Raw genomic sequence first — 21,303 nt, forward strand, 5'->3', positions numbered from 1 at the left:
TCACAGAAGAATCAGTCTGGGAGGGGAAGACCCTCAGGTGTTCTGGACAAAACAGAAACAATTGCTATTTATACTCGCTCTGAGGTATCAGACCCCAAACAATGACCAAGTGAGACTTGTTCTGGGACCAATTGTTGGCCAATCAGTGACAGCCAAGGTGCTTTGGGTTTAAGCCATGGTCCTTAAAAAATCTAGCTTGTAAACCTCCAGATATCTGGTGAGGTTCCAGCAACCAAAATTTATGTTTCTTTGGGCAGAGCACCTTTAGGTAAGGGTATGAGTCTCTATGTAGACTGAGGGAAAGGAAGGAGAGAAGGGAGAGAAAGGAGAGAGAAAAAGGAGGGAAGTAAGGATGGATAGAAGGAAGGAAGAAAGGAAGGAAGTAATGAAGGAAGGAAGAAAGGAGAGAAGAGAGAGAAAGGAGAGAGAAAAAGGAAGTAAGGATGGATGGAAGGAAGGAAGAAAGGAAGGAAGGAAGGAAGGGGGAAGGAAGGAAAGAAGGAAGGAAGGAAGGAAGGAGCAGCATCAAACAATCGGAAGTGACCAGCTGGGTCCCTGATGGGGCTGCAACTACTACTCACAGGATGTTGCTCATCCTTCGTTGTCAAAAAGGACCATTGCCATAAGGAAGGTGGTGTCATGAATTGCAAGTGAATTGGATTGGAAGAAGCTGTGACTTTCTCCCTCTTCTCTAGAGACTTCATGGAAGACTGTAGCCAGCATTGAGGCAGCAGTCGGCAATTATTTCTATACTCTTTTGAGAAATACTTTCCATCTAGTGTCTGAGAATAACTATTAAGAACGATATTCCTAATTTGTAGAAGTAAAAACCCTCACAAAAATTCATTCAGCCAAGAAGGTTTGAGAAGAGATTCTATTCTGTATCGATTTTGAATCTCTCAACATTCCCATGTGAGAGGTACAAAAGTATGCTTTCCCAAGAATGAAGTTGGAAGTACATGGTGGCTATGACCAAGGCATGATTTGAACTCTGGCCTGCCTGACTCAAGTACAAGTATTAGTCTACTGTGTGATGTGATCTGGAACTTCAGTCATTCTGATGGCTTTTTAATATTCATTTGTACATAAAGTCCTTCTGATAGTTTCTAGGCTTCTTAGTTTTTATTAAATCTATTTCCAACCCTGCCCTAAGCAGGAGCCTTTTGGTTGAGTGGAGGTCAGCCCAAGGAGTGTCCTATTATCGATGGATGACAAAATCCATAGGCACAGAGCCCTGGCCTTATAGAACATCAAATAGTTCAATCAATCAATTAATGAAACAATAAGCATTTATTAAACATCTGCTATGTACCAGACACCATGCTAAGCACTGAGGATACAAAGAGAGGTAAGACGGTCCCTGCTAAGCCATCTATAAAATTTCACCCCCCCCCAATTTTCTGTTTCCCTTTTAGCCTTGGTCATATTCATTTTATTTGAATGAATTTTTTTTAATTTAATGAAATCAAAATTATCCATTTTACAGCTAATTTTGCTCTGTCTCTTGTTTATTCATAAATTGCTGACTTATCCCTAAGTCTGACAATCCATTTTGACCTTGCTTTGGTAAGTGCTGTGAGATATTGGCCCAGTCTCTGCCACACTCTTTTCTAGTTTTCCCAACCATTTTTACAAAATAATGAATGTTTATCCCAAAATCTTAAATCTTTACACTCGTCAAATACAGGGTTATTATGTTTATTTGCTGCTATAAATTCTATGCCTGCCTGCTTTATTCTACTTGTTTTATTTTCAAAGGTGATTAGAGAAATCTAGACTGTTCATAGCCACTCTCTATGTGGTGGCAAAGAACTGCAAATTGTGGGGATGCCCATTAATTGGGGAATGGCTAAACAAGTTGTGACTTATGATTGTGATGGAATACTACTGTGCCCTAAGAAATGATGAGCTCAAAAATAATGGAAAACACATGGAAAGACTTTCATGAAATAATGAAGGGAGAAATGAGCAAAGTCAAGAGAACATTACACGCAGTTATAGCAATATTGTTTTAAGAATGACTGAGCAATAAGTTATTGCATCTATTATAAATATCCAAATTAACTATAAAGAACATATGAAGAAAGACACCATCTGCATCCAGAGAAAGAACGGAGAAATGGAAGTATATATAGAATAATTTTACACATATACATATGTATGTGTGTACATACGCATATACATACACATACATACATGTATATCTATATGTGTGTATGTATGTATGGGTGTGTGCATGCGTGTGTGTGTGTGTGTGTGTGTGTGTGTACACATAAAATTTGTAGCGAATGGTAGCCATCTGTAGCTCAGAGGGAAGAAAAAAAGAAATTTACATAATAATTTTGCTGTGTATTTGAAAGAAATAGCAAGTAGATTTTGCATTTTCATGTACAATCATATTTTTTTATTGTACTATGCTGTGGAAATGCTTCTTTTATTCCACAAATTAAAAAAAAGACAGTGCCTACCCCCAAGGAGCTCATAATCTAATGGGAAAGACAAGAAGTAAACAAATATACATATAAATAAGCTCTATACATAGGAAATTATTAACAGAGGAAAGGCACTGGAATGAAGAGGGGTTGGGAAAGGCTTCCTGTAGAAAGTGGGATTTTAGTTGGTACTTACAAAAAGCCAGGGAGGTCAGTGGTCAGAGCAGAGGAGGGAGAACATTTCAGGGTTGGGGGACAGCCAAAGAAAATCCCCAGAGAGGAGAGATGGAGTGTGTCATTTGTGGAACAGCCAGAGGGTAGGGTCACTGGATTGAAGAATGTGTGATGGGGAGTAATTCATTCCCCTAATTCATTCATTGATTCATTGATTCATTCATTATCAGAGCTTTGCTGACCCCCATCTACAAATATGATCCCACACTGCAAGCATAGGTGGGCCATGTTACTGCCTAATCCTAACCATCTTCCTCTTTCTCCTCATCTTCACCTTGGGCTTCCTTAAGGTCTTAACTCAAATCTCACTTTCTCCAAAAACCTTTTTTCACTTTACCATAGTCTTAGTTCCTTCTCTTTGTGATGATCTACCATTTATCCTATATATTTAATATTTTTATGTTTTGTCTCCCCCATTTGATGATGAACTTCGTGAGGGCAGGGGTGGGTTTTGCCTTTATTTTTGTCCCCAGAACTTAGCACATTGCTGGGCACGTAGGATGTACTTAATAGCAATTCATTGACTTTATTTGTGTATGTCATGTTTGTCTCTACTAGTTTGCTTATTGTCTCCCTATTAAAATGTGAGCTCCTTGAGGGCAGGGAATATTTTCTGCCTGTTTTTGTATAAGCAGCACTTAGTATACTGCTCGACACATAGTAGGCATTCAATAAATACTTGGTAGCTTATTGTTAACCTGTTGGCTTGAGGCGTCTACCCAGGAGTGGGATTTCTAGTACAAGACTTTTCTCGTGGAATTATACATATTTTTTTTCCCAGAATGGTGAGCCAATCTACAATTCTACCAACACGCTAGTAGTGCGTGTCTGTAAGACTCAATCCAACCAACTAATGGCAATTTTTGAAGCACCTAATCAATAGCAGGCCCTGGGGATGCCAAGACAAAAGCAAACAATCTCTTTCCTCAGGGAGCTCACCTTTTAATGGAAGAAACACCATGCACATATATGGGTTTTTGCAAAGTACTGGCTGAGTATGTACCATGTCACATTGGGGGTGTAGGTGGTGGAAGGGGAGATGCATGGAGAGAACATACAGGGGCAGTTACAGGTCTCAGGTATGGACTGGAAAGTAGGGAATTGGGATCTTGTGGGTGGAACTGGGTGGATTGGGTTCCCAATTTGACCCTCAATTTCTTCACCTGCAAACGGAGATCATAGGACTCTATGGTCCTTGCTGTCCCTCCCTTTTCTTTGATTCTGTGAGCCCAGAACTCTCCGAGTTGTCTCTGAGCTTGTTTTTCTGGAAAGGTTTTACTTGAACTGTGATCTGTGTCTATAACTGCCTCCTTTGACATGGACTCTTGTCCTTTTCTACATAAACCAAGGAAGATGCTGCCAGCAAAGAAGGGAGACGGAGCTCCCTGCACCGTCATCTCCCTGAATTGGATTTCTTTTATTTTTCTTTTGAACTCCATCACTCCAGCTGGGCCTCACTCCCCTGTCATCCCTGGGGCTCCATTCTCTGCTCATTCTCTCTGCTCTCCTTCTTTTGCATGTACAGGCTTCCTTGGGGCAACATCATTTAGTTTCATGGGCTGTGCTTCCAAGGAGAAGCAGACAGAATGGTCATATTTTCCTTCCCCAGCCTTCTCTGCTTTTACACAGGACTGACCTTGGATGGCTTCAAGTTTCTTTAACAATTAAAAGAGTTCTGGAGTATGAAGAGGCTGCTCACTCACCCAGAGTTGGGGGAGTGAGGCAACCTGGTCTCATGGCATGTCTGTCCCATCACATGGGCTTGGGAAACACTGATCGCCTCCCCACACAAGAGGAGAAAGAGGAGAGACTGCTCTCTTGTGAATGCCAAGAAAGGAACTCCAAGCTGAGGATGATGAAGACTTGTAGCACTCCTTCAGATGGTGTCAGAAACATGACCCTCAAAAAGCAACTTGACAAAAAAGTCAGGTTCACAAACACACCCTGCTGTATTCGCACATCACCAGCATTTTTTCTTGCACTTTCTAATGTTCCAGAAATGAGATGAGAAGGGTTGATACAAATACAAATTTGAATGTGGCAAGTGGAACAGAAAATGATAAAGACATCAATAGCAACTTGGGGCAGCTAGGAAGGCACCATGTAGAAGGTGGTCCCCAAAACTGGCCTCCAAGGATGGACAGGAGAGACACTAACAGATCAAGGAATAGTTACTTTTAGCATGGGCCAAAGGGAGTATGTATTTAGAACAGTGCTCACGTCTTTCTTGGATCATGAAATTATACTATCAGAGGTGTTATGGTATGATAAAAACAGGACTGGATTTAAGTCCCAAGACCTGGGTCCAAGAGATTTAAGCTGTTCCACTATGGGCACATCCCTTGACCTCTCTGGGCTGGCCCTAGTTTTCTCAACTATATAGAGGCTTCAGCACCATAATTTAGTGGATAGAGGGAGTTAAGAAAACCATGGACTAAGTAATGCCTTTGACACATACAACCTGAGTGATTGTGGGCAAGTCGTCTCTGTGCCAGTATGTGCTGGTGTTTCTTGTGCCAGGCTGGACCTTTGTCCCATTTGTAAGCTCCCAGACAGTGGCTGGACTTGTCTTCAATATCATCTCTCAAGAAAATGTCCAGGCACCACCGACATCTGGCCTCTTCCCTCTGCTCCCACACACACCAGCCTCCTCAAGGCCCATATTGCCTCTCCTCATCTATTACTGCAGCCCCTCAGGTGGTTTCTCTGCTTTCAGGCTCTCCCTTCCCTGTTGCATCTTCCTCAGAGCAGCTGAGATCATCCTTTTACAGCACATCTTACTCTGTCACTCTTTGGATAGAGAAGCTTCAGTGGCCTAATAACCTCTAGGATAACACATAGCATGCCCTCTTCAGCACTGGACACCCTGGCTTCAGTTTCCATTTTCTGACCTGTTTCACATAGTTTCTGTTACAACCAAAATGGCTTCCTGACTGCTCCCAGGATATATGTGTCCTCACTATCTTCCTTTCTCCTGGTTTTCCTTCCTCACACTTGCCTCTTAGCATATTTTCCTTCCTTCATGTCCCAGATGAGGTGCCCCCTTCTACTGCACACCTTTCCTGAGCTCCTACTGGGTAGGGCTGCCCTTCAACCCAGAACCAGAGGATCGTTGAATCATACATTTTGAGCCTCTTCTACAAGGTAACTATCTATGTAGTCCCTCCCCCACATACATACAAGTGTTTATTTCTCCAAGTTAAGCATTCTTTAAAGGATTTTTGTCGGCCAGGAGATCAAGGCCAATCATTCATCACCATCCTGTTTGCCACCCTTGGGACCCTCTCCTTTTAATCAAGGGATAAGATGGAAGGAAATATAATTAGTCTTTCACAATATGACTATTATGAAAATTCTTTGCATAACTACACATGCATAACCTGTACTGAATTGTTTGCCTTCTCAATGAGTATGTGGGTGTATCAGTAAGGTAAGTGTCACAGTATTTGATGGTGACCATGAATATGCCTGTATAGTTCTGTATTATAGAATATAAGAAACTCTCCATATCAAAGGCTGAAGAAGTAAAACATTTATTCAGACACCAGAGGATCAAATCCTTAAACCAATAACTCCAATTCAACATAGCAGCAATGATATCCCAAAACAAGTAAGTCCACTTCTTTATAACATCAAGGAACTTAAAACACAAATATCACAGCAGGGAGCCAAGGGATCCCATAACCTTCTCCTCTGCTGGGGCCATTCCTTAAATGCTCACTCACAAATCCTACCTGTCTGCTTGCCTGAGTCCTCTCCTCCCAAAGTTGTGAGAGTCTTTTGCAGTTCTGAGACCCCTTGCAGTTCTGAGAGCTTAATAGCTACCCTCAGAGTATATACACCCTTTTTAGGGCCTGAGGGCTTCACACTATTAGTGACCTAATTAGCAAAAAAGTGTGGACTTTCCTACAAAAAAATCCTCCCCTAATCAAGCTTCCCTTAACTAGCTCCCCCTGAGGCCTATTTAGGGGATTAATGGGAGGAAAGATCTTTAAGCACATTAACACCACATTGGGGAGGGTAGAAGGGAGAGAATCTGAAAATGCGTTTTTACATGCAATTGGGAAATAAGATATACAGGCAATGGAATATAGAAATCTGTCTTGCCCTACAAGAAAGTAAGGAGGAAGGGGATGGGGGGGGTGATGGAAGAAAGGGTAGACTAGGGGAAGGGGTAATCAGAGTGCATACCATCTTTGGGTGGAAGGCAGGGGAGAGATGGGGAGAGAATTTGAAACTCAAAATCTTGTGGAAATGAATGTTGAAAACTGAAAATTAATCAATTTTTTCAAAAACAATCCAGACTTGAGGTGATGATGGTCTTTACCAGGGTGGGAGCAGTGGGAGAGGAGAGAAGGGACTGTATTTGAGAGATGCTACAGAGGTAAAGCCAACGAACCTTGGCAATAGACTGCATATAGGGGGTGAGAGAGTGAAGAATTTAGAATGATACCTAGGTTGTGTGCATGAGGGACTAGGAGGATAACATTACCCTTGGCACTAATAGGGAAGGTATGAGTGGGGGAGCCTTTAGGGGAAATGAGGGGTTCTATTTTGTACAGATTGAGTTTTAGATGTCTACTGGTCAGCTAGGTAGCACAGTGGATAGAGTACCAGGCTTAGGGTCGTGAAGACCTGAGTTTAAATCTGGCCTCACACACTTATCAGCCTTTTTGGCCCTGAACAAATCGCTTAGCCCTGTTTACCTTAATTTCTCTTTCTGAATAATGAACTCGAGAGGGAAATAGCAAACCACTCTAGTATCTTTGCCAAGAATACCACAAATGAGGTTACAAAGAGTCAGACAGGATTGAAAAATGACTGAACACCAAAAAAACTGGCCATCTTCTTCAGCATGTCTGAATGGCAATCGGTGATATGAGACTGGAATTCAGCAGAGATTCAGGTGCTGGAAATGTCAATTTGAGAATTATTAGTATAGAGAGGGTAATTAAAACAATGGGAGCTGATGAGAGCACCAAGTGAAGTAGTATAGAAGCTGAAGAAAAGAGGTCCCAGGATAGAATCCTGAGGGATGTATATAATTAGGGAGTGTGATCTGGATCCAGCAAAGGAAATAGAGAAGGAATGGTTAGATAGGTAGGAAGAAAATGAGCATAGAGTAATGTCCCAAAAACCTAAAAAGAAGAGGGTATCAAGGAGGAAATAATGAACAATACTGTCAAAGGCTACAGAGAGGTCAAGAAAGAGGCCACTGGGTTTTGCAACTAAGAAGTTATTAGGAACTTTAGAGAGTAGTATATCTATATCTATATCTATATCTATATCTATATCTATATCTATATCTATATCTATATCTATATCTATATCTATATCTATATCTATATCTATATCTATTTATCTATCTATCTATCTATCTATCTATCTATCTATCTATCGTTTACAACACTCAGTTCCACAGGTTTTTGGGTTTGAAATTTTCTCTCTCTCCCTCTCCTCCACCCTCCCCCATCCAAGAAAGCATGTAATCCATTGTAGGTTCTACATATACTTTCACATTGAAATTATTTACATAATAATCCAGTAGTAAAGAAGAATTATAACCAATGGAACGAATCATGAGAAAGAAACGAGACCAAAAAAGAAGGAAAAAAAGAGCAAATAGTTTGCCTCAATCTGCATTCATAGTCCATAATCCTTTCTCTGGATGTGCATAGTTTTTTTCATCATGAGTCTTTTAGCGCTGTCTTTGAACCTTGTATTGATGAGAGGAGTCAAGTCTATCAAAGTTAGTCCTTATAGATTCCATTTGTCTGTAATCATGTATAATAATCTCCTGGTTCTGCTCCCCTCACTCGGCATCAGATCACATAAGTCTTTTCATGTTATTATGAACTCTGTCTCCTCCTCATTTCTTATAGCATAATAGTATTCCGTTACATTTTTGTACCACAATTTGTTTAGCCATTCCCCAATTGACGGGCATCCCCTTGATTTCTAATTCTTTGCCACCACAAAAAGAGCTACTATAAATATTTTTGTACATACCGGTCAATTTCCCACTTGTGTGATCTTTTTGGGACACAGCCCTGGAAGTGGTATTGCTGGGTCAAAGGGTATGTATATTTTAGTAGTCCTTTGGGAATTGTTCCAAATACTCTCCAGAATGGTTAGATCAGTTCACAGCACCACCAACAATGTAAGAATTTTCCAATTTTCCCACATCCTCTCCAGCATTTATCATTTCACAGAGTAGTTTTGATAGAATGATAAGGTCAGAAGCCAGATTGTAAGGAGTTAAGAGACTGAGAAGATAGAAAGTGAAGCCATCTATTATAGACGGCCTTTTCCAGGATTTTAGTTACATAAGTCTGAAAAGATATAGGATAATAGTTAATGGGGTCAGGAGCATCAAGTGAGAACTCTTTTAGGATAGAGAGAGATGGACATGTGTGTAAGCTGTAGGAATCAAGCCAGTAGATGGGCAGAAATTGACAATAAGTGAAAGCGTGAGGATGAAAAAGGGAGCAGTCTATTGGTGGGGATGGCATGGGATGGGATTACTGGAACAAGAAGCGGAGTTAGTCATGAGCGTGAGTAAGGCAGCTTCATGTGAGACAGGAGTGAAGAGGACAGAGTGACAGAAGGCATCTGAATGACAGGAGATGAAGAGGAAGGCAGAAAAGGGAGCTCACAGTGAATGGCTTCAATTTTTCAGTAAAGTATGAAATTAGGTTCTCAGCTGAGATGGGGTGGGGAGCCACAGGAACATGGAAGATCTGAAGGTTTGGAAAAAGATGAGAAGGTTTGGAAGGGTTGCTGTGGAGAGCAAGATGGAGATTTGATAGGGGAGGTACAGTAGGATTGCTTGGCAGCAGTGAGGGCCCATTTGAGTTTGTGTAACCTAAATTTGTAGTGGACCTGGTCAGAACAATTGGGTGATTTTTCTGCATCTTCACTCAACATCATGTGTTGTAGCACCAATGCAATACCCACAGTAGCTATGGCTGCTACGAATATGCCAGTGTAATTCTGATGGAAGATAGAACCGAAACATTTATTCCAACACCAGAAAGCCAAATCCATCATAACAACAAAGTCCACACATATTATCAATGCAGGGGGAACTGATATTCCCAAGCCTTCCCTCTGTCAGCCCTCCCACAAGCCAACTCTCTTAAGCAAAATCACTCCCTCTCTCACCCATGTTAGCTGCTATTGCCTGCTCTCTCTCCAAACTGCAACTCCCACCATCTCTCTCCCAGTTGACTCACTCCAACTTCATTCTCCACCCCTTTCTGCTCCACCCATTAGACAAGCTTCTCCCACCACAGACTCACATGACTCAGACTTCCATATGACTCACACTTGTATGACTCAGGCAGGTGACATGAGTCAATTAATTGATGGGAAAGATTGTCCTATTGTATTAACAATATCTTAACAATACTTGTGTTTAGGAGAGAAGGTAACAAACAAAAGCAACAGCAGAAACAAAAAGGAAAGAACATTAGTCTTGTAAGATTTTTCCTTGAAGAGATGTTGGCTCTTTGTGATCACTGCTTCCTTTTCTAGATGTTGACTAACCATCCATCTGTTAATCTGCTATAAAAGTTTTCTAGAAAGCAAAGTCAAGCTCAATGGCCTTCTGTTGTCAAGACTCAATATTTACTTTCTCTTTAGAAAAACTATAACTATATTTTCCCTTCTCCAACCCCTTGATAATTTTGTCACCTTTTCCAATTGCTTCAGTGCGGTTCAACAATCATTTCTTTCCATTTCTCCTGTGCCCAAGGATACCATTCATCTGGGGTTGGACAATTTGGCTACTATGTGGTCTTTTTCTCCCTCCTTCTCTTGAATAAAAACTACTGAAATTTCTTTTATTTTTTTTGTTTTTTTTTTTTTCAGTCCTAAGACCATTTTCATTAGCAGCGACAATAGAAGATAAGACATATGTCAGACACTGGAGACTTTTTCAGCCATTCTATTTACAAAATTTAAACTTTGAAAGATTCATTCAATTTCAGGCTAAGGCTACGGACTTTAAAAAATTAGTATATTTAGCCTCTTTGATTAGAAGGACACCTGGTTTGATTTTTCTCTGTGTTTGACAATTCTATGCATCAAATCTGACATATCTTGGGACTTTGAGCAATAAACTCTCTGTGGTTTATTCTTCTCAATTCCAGTGGAATTAACATAATATTTAAATCTTTCCTGCCATGCCTGACATCTGACAGGCTTATTTATTAACTGCGCACTTGGCAGGGCAACATGGATGATAAATCTAATAGATTCATTATTGTCCCAGACCAACCTAAGAATAAATATTTTTCACTTCCTTTTTTCTTTGCTCTACTCTAAGAAATTAAATGGCCCACACCACTGTCTCTTTTTCAGTGAACCTTTATTTAAACTGCAGGAAAATATGAACATTTCATAATTCACTTTTAAAGATAAGACCTGGTACCAGGCAATGTCTGGAGATGTGGTCAGGGTGAAATCATATTATGAATTTCATTATAACCAAATTTCTGCTATAATATATCAGGGTTGCTTCCCAATTTCTAGACAGCTGCTTTTCGATGAAATTTTCTATAAGAAAATTTCACTCTGGAAATAAGAATTTTAAGGAAATGCCTCAAATCTAAATGAGATTTTCTCTTAAATATCACATATCTGAGTAGAGCTATTGCTTAGGTTTGGACCTTGTACCTTGGGAGAGGTTTATCTTTTTTCTTGGTGGGGGGAGGGAAGGGGAAGGTCTCTTGACAAATTTCTTTTTTCTGTCATGTGGAAATGACTGGTGTTTTTGGATTTCATAAAAGGATGTTTCAGATTCAGTGGTAGTAGCTATGATTAGAAGCAGCCATATTCACCTTTCATCACTGATTTTGTGTGAAAATACGAAAACTCTGACTGCTGAACTGAGTTTGAATTGAGCTCTGCTGCTAAAAAGTTTGTAATTGTTCAAAGTTACAGCAGCAGTCATTTCTATGTGGCTAATTCCTAGATCTATATATCCAGCCTGGTTTATCCCTTGAATTGCAGTCCTGGAAGAGTTTCTAACTGATCTTGTCAACAAAGAATTCATTTCTTTCCACCTCCCTTCCTTCTCAGAACTTGTATATCCCTGGCTTAGGATCCTCCATCTTCCTTGTCACCCAGGCTTGCTTGGAGTCATCTTTGATTCCTCAAGCCTATTCATCTGGTGTATCCAATCCATTGGCAAATCTTATGTTTTTTAGCTTCCTATCTCTTCTATAATTTCTTTTATATCCATCCATTCTGCACCTCTTTGGTTCAGGTTCTTATCACCTTTTGCCTGTAATATAACACTAGGGGAAAAGGGGATGGAAGGGGAATCAACATTAACATCGAATCTGTTATGTGCCCATTGCTATGCTAAACATTTGACACATTTTATTTCATTTAGACCTGACAAAAACCCTGGGGGGCATGTTCCCTTTTTACCCCCAATTCACGGTTGAGGAAACTGAGGTAAATATAGGTTAAGTGACTTGCCCAGGGTCACACAGCTAGTAAATGTCTGAGGCTGGATGTGAATTCAGGTCTTCCCAACTCCAGGTCCAGTGGTCTATCCACTGTGCCACCCAGCTGCCTCAAGATGGCAGTAGAATTTTAATTGGTCTATACTGTAAGTCTTACCACACTCCCAAAGGGATTTTCCGACAACACAGCTTGTACCATTTTGGGAATGGAGGCAGCTCAATTTCTTCATTTGCTAAGTGGAGATACTAATAGCACCTGCCTTTCAGGGTTGTTCTGAGAATCAAATGAGATCACATTTGAAAAGGACTTTGCAAATCCAAAAGTGCTCACTCTTATTCTGCACACACCTACTCTGAAGCCTACTGTGGCTCCCTATTTCTCTAATCAAATAGAAATCTCTCTTTTTGACATTTTATATTACTCACAACCTGTGTCCTTTCCTTAGCACAGTACTTGGCAAAGAGTAAGTAACTAATAAATGTTTACTCAGTAACAATAACAACTGATAATCACTACCACTTATACAGCACTTACCCTGCGCTGGGCACTATGCTAAGTTCTTCCTAATTATAATCTCATTTGATCCTCTCAAGCACCCTGGGAGGTAGGTGCTCTCATTACCCCATTTTACAGATGAGGAAACTGAGGCAAATATGAGTGAAGTGACTTCTCCAGGGGTGGGTGGAACCAAAATAGCGAAGTAAAGGGAGCATTCTAGCTGAACTTTCCCAACATTCTCCACTAAACAAGTTTTTAAAAAAGTATCAAATGAAACTCTAAAGAGGCATACTGTTCGATTAAGCTAGGTTAGGTTTGGATTCGGATTTGCACTGGAAATAAGGCACACGCCCCTCAGAACAAAGTTTTATTGAAAGACAGGGGAAATACTCTATTAACCCCGCAACCACATTAATCACAACAATTCCTACTACACAGTTAACGCAGTGACAAAGACAGAGGCACAGACACACAGAGGCAACACCTGTTCAGAGGCAAACTGCCCGCCCTAGGTTTCTCCAAGTTGGGGAATCCCCCTCTTCTTTACAGAAGCAGAGACACTGACAAAGGACACACACACACAATATACAACATACAACATACATACCTTCACCACCTATACCAAGGCTTTTCCTAAGCTGGAGAACCCTGTCTTTTACAGCCACCTTGGTGAGTCCCTTCTGAACGTAGCCCCAGGCAAAGTGAGACATCTTCTTAGTTGCAAACTACACATGCACACACACACACACACACACACACACACACATATACATACATACATGTATATATATATATATATATATATATATATATATATATAGAGAGAGAGAGAGAGAGAGAGGAGAGAGAGAGAGAGAGACAGAGAGAGACAGAGAGAGAGAGGGAGAGAGAGAGAGAGAGAGAGATTTAGGGAAATGGAAGGATAAGGGAGGGATTGGTGGAGTGGAGGTAGGTTAAGTAATAGGAAGGCAAAGTAGCAGGTAAAAATAAAGTACAGGAGTTAGGAAAGATAGGAAAAAAAGATATTCACAACATAAAAACAAGATTAGGAGTAGAATCTCTTAGGGAAAGTATGTTTATATGCGTATGTATGTATGTACACATATATGTTTGTATATATATATATATATAATATGTATATGTGTGTGTGTGTGTGTGTGTGTGTGTATCAATACCTATATATAAACATACCCATGCTCAATTGTAGCCTTGGGGTGGTGGGTAGGGGGAAGGAAGAGGGGAGAAAGAACAAAGTAAAAAGTGTACAGCAGGGAACAAGAGAAAACCTACAAGGAAGCAAAGAAAAGATGGACAGCTTTCAACATAATGCCCAGTGCTTAATATGTAGCCTTTCTTGAAATGATAAGTTATCGCTCTTTATTTTGAATCCTGTATTCTGCTATGCATATGACATGTTTTTTTCTTACTTCATCTTTAAGCTTAATATTTAAGTTTACAATGTTTCTTTTTCTTTTTATTATGTATTTAAGTTTTAGTATTTGTCTAATTTTTTTTAAAAATTAAAAATAGAATCATTTTTTGCTCTTTAAAAAACTCTCTTTAGTTCTTCTAGGAATTCTCACTGGGTTCGTGTCCAATCTGCAGTTTTCTTTGATGCTTTGCTGATAGTTGTTTTTACATTGTTGTCTTTTTCTGAGTTTGTGTCTTGAGCTTCCTTGTCACCATACTAGATTTTTTTTCTTTTATAATCAAGATTTTATTAGTTCATTTGGTAATCCGTACATAGACACTATGAATAAATTGTACATTTAAAAAATGCTAGAAAAGTCTAAATGTTACGTAGTTGTAATCCTTTTCTGAACTGTTATTCCAGTGACTTTCTTACTTTAAGTCTTGAGGCAACTTTCCCTAAAAAGAGGTTATCAAATACCAACATCCTGAATATGGATAAGGTATTAGGTCTTTTACAAAGCAAAGTGCCACTAATTCTGTATTTGATAAAACTACACTCATTATATACATTTTCCAGTCTTTTACAACACATTAACAAAGTTACTGGAAAAAAAATTGTACCACCACTACCAAAGCTGACAATGTCACAGATAGCACACAATTTTGAAAGGGAGATCCAACACCAGGAAGCGGTTTTACTTAGGAAACAACTGTACCAAAAGACAAGATGGATACAGATTAATTAAAATAAAGAGCTCTAAAATTTGTGGTCACAGCTCCAAATTGCTATCTATGCTTCATGTAATATGTCAAAACTGCCTATGCAATGTTAAGCCTATGCACAAGACACACAACACCTTCCTAGTAAACATTCTATTAATTTCTGGTTGTATTAAAACAAACAAAAAACCAAACTGACAACCAGCACATGATTTCACCTCTTTAAACAGGACTCTAAATAAAGCCACTTTAGATTGGCTTACATTTATCTAAATGTTTTAAAAAAATAATGTGATGAGGTGGGATTGCCTCCTTCTTAAAAATGTGTTTCTAGAGCTACTAAAAAACTGGCATTTACAAAATAGTTGATAAAAATATTCCTCTGAATTGTACAAGAAGGGAGATAACAGGGACAATTGTTAAAACACTTGGTGTAAGATGTTATTCAGATTTGGTTTCTTTCTCTCCTGCTGAATCAGAGACTGGAACCTCTTCGTTTTTAGTTTCTCCATTTTCTGCAGGCAAGTCATCTTTATTCGCCTCTTGGTTAGTAGCTTCTGCTTGTTTTTTTTTTCCTTTTGTGTGAACTTTTCTGTCCTCGGATTTAGCCTTCCCAGCTGTCTTTTTGGGCTCAGGTTCAACCTTTGCAAGGACTGGTTTAGCTGACAATCTGGCCGACCTCCTCTTGGGCTCCTCCCTTACTTCCCCTTCTGCAGAGCTGACCTTCCTCTTGGGCATCTTGGCTGCTAGTGAGGATCAGCTCCCTCTCCCCAGACACGGGCGAGCGCCGGCGGGAGAGACTGGGCTCTGGCGTCGGAGGGAAAGTGCCGCAGCTGCGTGAGCTTCTTCTCCGGCAGGGCTCCTGGGCCTCGACGCTCCTCCTCCCGCTGCTGGGCTGCGAGGACCCGCAGCGGGAGCAGTCCGAGAACTCGATGGAACCGGATTGAAATCCCGCCTCCTCCCCCTTCCTCCATCTCCCTCTTCCCCTCCCTACTAGATTTTTACGGTCAGTTGTTGTTATTATTGTTGCTGTTTGTTTCCACCCTATTTCTTGACTTTGAACTTTATGTTAGACTTAGGCTTAAGCTTCAGGACTTTTCACCCTGCTATTTTCACAGCTAGTTCTGTTTTTAATGCTTCCAAAATGATCTGATCCAAGAAATGTGGTCACTGCTCTCCTGGTGCGTGCTCTGGTTCTTATCCTTGTAAGGACCCTGCCTTCTCATGATCACAATCCCTCTTTGCCCTGGAACTGCAACTCGGAACTGGATAATTGGCAATGGAGTTGCTAAGCGATGCCTACTTATGCACCCAGTGATCTCACAGGGGAATTATCTTTCTTAACTCCTCTACTTTATTTTTACCTGCTACTTTGCCTTCCTATTACTTAACCTACCTCCACTCCAGCAATCCCTCCCTTATCTTCCCATCCCCCTAAATCTCTCTCTCTCTCTCTCTCTCTCTCTCTCTCTCTCTCTCTCTCTCTCTCTCTCTCTCTATATATATATATATATATATAGTATATATATGTATATATATATATATATGTACATATATATGTGTATCTATATATATATATATATATATATGTTTTACAAGTTTCAGTTCCACAAGCTTTTGAGTTCCAAATTCCCCCCCATGATAGCATGCTATCTCATATAGCCTTTACATATACACTAACATTAGATATATTTTTGCATTAGTCATGTTGCAAAGTGGAATTATAACCAATGGAATGAACCACAAGAAAGTAGAGGCAAAACAAAACAAAACAAAAAAGAGAGAGAGCAAATAGTCTGCTTGGATCTGCATTCAGACTCCACAATTATTTCTCTGCATGTGGATACCATTTTCCATCATGAGACTTTTGGAGTTGTTTTAGAACCTTGTATTGCTGAGAAGAGCCAAGTCTATCAGTTAGTCATCACATAATAGGTCTGTAGCTGTGTACAATGTTCTCCTGATTTTGCTCCCCTCACTCAGCATCAGTTCATGTAAGTCTTTCTAGGTTTTTCTGGAGTCTTCCTGCTCATCATTTCTTATAGCACATTAATATTTCCATTACATTTATATACCACAACTTGTTCAGCCATTCCAAAATTGATGAGCATCCCCTCAATTTCTAGTTCTTTGCCACCAGAAAAAGGTGCTGTAAATATTTTTGTAAATGTGGGTTCTTTTCCAATTTGTATGGGATGCAGCCCTAGAAGTGGTATTTGCAGGGTCAAAGGGTATGCACATTTTTATAGCCTTTTGGGCATAGTTCCAAATTGCTCTCTAAAATGGTTGAATCAGTTCACAACTCTACCTGCAATGCATTAGTGTTCCAATTTTCCCACATCTTCTCCAGCATGTATCATTTTCCTGTTTTGTCATGTTAGCCTGGTTTGCATTTCTCTAATCAATAGTGATTTAGAGCATTTTTCATATGCCTAAAGGTATCTTTAATTTCTTCCTCTGAAAACTGCCTGTTCATAACCTTTGATAATTTCTCAATTGGGGAATGGCTTGTATTCTTATAAATTTGACAAAGTTCTCTGTATATTGTAGCAATGAGGCCTTTATTAGAGACACTGGCTGTAAAAATTTTATCCCAATTTTCTGCTTCCCTCCTAATATTGGTTGCATTGGCTTTGTTTGTACAAAAAACATTTCAATTTAATGTAATCAAAATTATCCATGTCGCATTTCATAATGTTCTCTATCTCTTGTTTTGTCATAGATTCTTCTATTTTCCATAAACATGACAGGAAACTATTCTTTGCTCTCCCCGTTTGCTTCTAGTATTAGCAATTGTGTACCCATTTGGACTTTATTTTGGTACATGATATTGGTCTATGCCCAATTTCTGCTGTACTGTTTTCCAACTTTCTGAGAAGTTTTGCCAAATAGTGAGTTCTTATCCTGGAAGCTGGAGTCTTCAGGTTTATCAAAAAGTAGATTACCATAGTTGTTGAATACCGTGTCTTGTACCTAACCTATCCCACTGATCCACCACTCTATTTCTCAGCCAGCACCAAGTAGTTTTGATGATTGCTGCTTTATAATACAATTTAAGATCTGGTATGGCTAGGCCATCTCTTTTTCTATTTTATTCATGTAAGCATTTAGAGATATAAAACTTCCTGTAAGAACCGCTTTTGCTGCCTCCCATAAGTTTTCCTATGTTGTCTCATTATTGTCGTTCTCTTGCATGAAGTTATTGATTGTTCCTACGATTTGTTGTTTGACCCACTCATTTTTTAGTGTTAGATTATTAGTTTCTAATTTATTTTTAGTCTATCTTCCTATGGCCACTTATTTTATATAATTTTTATTGCATCATGATATGAAAAGAAAGCATTTAGTATTTCTGCCTTTCTGCATGGGATTGTGAAGGTTTTATGCCCTAGTACATGGTCATTGTTTTTGTGTAGGTGCCATGTTGTGTTTGTCCTTTGTTTTCAAAGAGGACCATGACATTAGGGAAATGATGACATGACTTGCAGTTGACTTTGATTTGAGTGACTGAGGGTTGTGCAAGGTCACCAGCCTCACTTCTTCCTCCTGAGCCATCTGGTTCCAGTGGCCTCATATTCACCAGGATGACTAGAGATGGCTCAGGATGCAATGGGAGATCCTGGGCCTTTTAGGGTAAGGCCTTTTGGGGTTCTCACTTTGAGTGGGATAACACCCATTCAGTGATTAGGTCTCTTTATGAAGTGAGTCAAGGGATGGCCCCTTTAATGAGAAAAATGGAAAGAAAAAATCAAACTGGGAGGGGAAGACCATTAGGGTTGCTAGTCAAAAGAGAAACAGTTACCATTGAAATTCACTCTGAGCCAGGAGGGCCCAAAATATAACCATTAAGTGGAGCCTGGGCAGGGACCTGTTGTGGTCCAATCTATGAACTTCAGAGTAAAATGGGAAAGAAATGAAGAAAGAGAGAAAGAAAGGAATAAAGAAAGAGAGGTGAGAAGGAGAAAAGGGAGAGAGAGAAGAAAGAAAGAAATGAAGAAAGAAAGAAAGAAAGAACGAAAGAGAAAGAAAGAAAGAAAGAAAGAAAGAAGGAAGAAAGGAAGGAAGGAAGGAAGGAGGGAGGAAGGGAGGAAGGAAGGAAGGAAGGGAGAGAGGAAGGAAGGGAGGGAGGAAGGGAGGGAGGGAGGAAGGAAGAAAGGAAGGAAGGAAGGAAGGGAGGGAGGGAGGAAGAAAGAAAGGAAGAAAGAAAGAAAGAGAAAGAGAAAAAAAGAGAAAAAGAAAAGCGGGAAGGCAGGAATCTAGCAGGTAAATCCCAAGTCAACTGGTGAGCTTCCAGCAGTCAAAATTTACCTCCCTTTGGAGGGGAGAAGGAGAGGAAGTGGTCTAGCAATGTCACCCAACTTGCTGAGTCCCCATTCAGGCAGCTCAGACTACTCACAGACTGTGTTCATTCTTCATTCTCAAAGAGGACCATAGCATCAGAAAAATGATGACGCGACTTGCAGTTGACTTTGATTTGAGTGAGTTAGGGAGGGCTGTACAAGGTCACCAGCCTCACTTTCTCCTCTTGAGCCATCTGGGTGCCATGTACTGCCAAGAAAAGGTATATTCCTTTATATTCCCATTCATACCATATCTAACTTTTCTAAAATTCTATTCACCTCCCTAACTTCTTTCTTATTTATTTAGTGGTTAGATTATCTAGTTTCATTCCTTTAACCCTAAACACCCTTTTGTATACCCCTTTGTATACTCCTCACCTCTCTTCTCTAAAGCTCCCTCCCCTATCTTCCCCTTCCCCTAAATCTAAACACCGTTCTATGTCCCCCTTTTAACCTATCCCCTCACCCTCCCTTCTAAAGCTCCCTTCTTTATCATCTCCTTTTTCCCTACTCCCTTAGAGTTTTATTTCTTTTTAAATTTAGGAGATGTTTATACTCTTGTAGACATATATGTGTTTTCCCCTCTTAAACACATTCCTGATGAAATCCCCCTCCCTCACCTAATTCCTCTGTATTGGTTCTTCCTCTTGCACCTCATTTGTATTTAGTTCTTCTTGAATGGTTTTACTTTTTAAAGTTATATCATACTCCGGTCTACCGCAGTCTTTCTTATAAGCTACCTAATTCCTAGTAACAATCTTAGACATAGGTTTTATGTTTTCTGTACATAAAAGGTAAACATTCTATCTTTATTTAGTCCCTTGTAATTGGTCATTGGTATGTACCTTATATGTACATGCATTATGTGCCTCTTGGGTTCTGTGTGTCAAATCTTCTAGTGAGTTCAGGGTTTTTGTTTTTGTTTTTCTTTTTTAACAGAGTCCTGAAAGTCTGACAGTTGATCAAATGTCCATTTTTTCCATTCAAAATTATGCTTAGCTTTGCTATATTTTCATCTGAAGGCCCAGTTCTTTTGCTATTCTATGTATAGTGTTCCAAGACCTATAATCTTTTGGAGTTGCCAATGTTAGGACTTGTGTGAGTATAATTGTGATACCATCATATGTGAATTGTTTTTTCTTGTTTCTCACAATATTTTGTTCTTGAGCTAGGGTTTTCAGAATTTAACTATAACATTCCTATGGGTTTTCCTTGTAGGATCTCTTTCAGGTGGTGATAGGTGTATTTTTTTCTGTTTCTACTTTCCCCTCTTGTTCTCATGCTTCACAACAATTTTCTTTAATTATTTCTTGTATTATTGTATTAAGATTCTTTTTTTGACCGAACTTTCAGGTAGTCCAATTATTCTTGTGTTTTCTCTTTTTGATCTGTTCTCTAGATCCGTTGTTTTTCTTACGAGATGTTTCACATTGTCCTCTACTTTTTACATTCTTTATATTTTATTTTGTTATTTCTTGGTCTCTTATAACTTCTCTGGCTTCCCCTTGCCCAATTCTGATTTTCAAGGAGTCATTTTCTTCCTTAAGATTCTGGATCTCCTTTTCTAATTGGTTGACTTTCTTGTCATAATCTTGTTTTTCTTGTGTTATTTTTCTTTTTAATTTTTTCCTCTATCTGTCTCATTTGATTTTTAAAGTCTTTTTAAGTTCTTCAATGAATTCCTTTTGGGCAGGCAACCATTTGACATCCTCTGAAGATGATCCTGTGTCTTCTCTATTCCCATAGTAGCTCTCTATGGCTGGATTCTTTCTCCTTTGCCTGTGTATATTTTTGGTAACAATTTAGTTTTTATAATCACCTGTAGTCCTGGGGTATGGGGGATGATGTCTTTGGCCTCTGATCCTCTTCAGTTCTCCCCTCTGACCTTGAACCCAAACTAAGACCTCTTGCCTCCTGTAAGTGTTCACAGCTGGCAGAATCCTGCCCCACTGCTTCTGCCCTCACCAGGTGTGCACTGGTTCCTTCTTGCCCAGTAGGCCTGCTCTCCCCAGCTGCATCTGGCGTTCCTTGTCAGCAGAGCTTCCCTAGATCTTCCCCCAGTCAGATGCCCAACTCCTGTCACTTTCCAGGGAGTAGGGAAGTTCTGTGGCTGTGGCCGAGGCAGTCTCCCAACCCAGTTAACCCTAGGGTTCACTGCTTCTTGTTTAAGCAGCTTGCCACTTGTTGAT

The 21,303-nt window shown here is 39.8% G+C and overlaps 1 protein-coding gene across 1 annotated transcript; it reads right to left on the reverse strand.

Moving 5' to 3' along the window:
• Nucleotides 1-14,955: 14,955 nt before the first annotated feature.
• Nucleotides 14,956-15,602, reverse strand: LOC118828963 (non-histone chromosomal protein HMG-14-like). The gene has a single exon (XM_036735881.1). It carries the CDS (start codon nucleotides 15,510-15,512, stop codon nucleotides 15,216-15,218), a length of 297 nt encoding a protein of 98 aa, XP_036591776.1. The 5' UTR covers nucleotides 15,513-15,602; the 3' UTR covers nucleotides 14,956-15,215.
• Between the last annotated feature and the right edge of the window lie 5,701 nt (nucleotides 15,603-21,303).

The sequence above is a fragment of the Trichosurus vulpecula genome, chromosome 8 (assembly GCF_011100635.1).
Source record: "Trichosurus vulpecula isolate mTriVul1 chromosome 8, mTriVul1.pri, whole genome shotgun sequence".
In the NCBI taxonomy this organism is placed as follows: Eukaryota; Metazoa; Chordata; class Mammalia; order Diprotodontia; family Phalangeridae; genus Trichosurus; species Trichosurus vulpecula.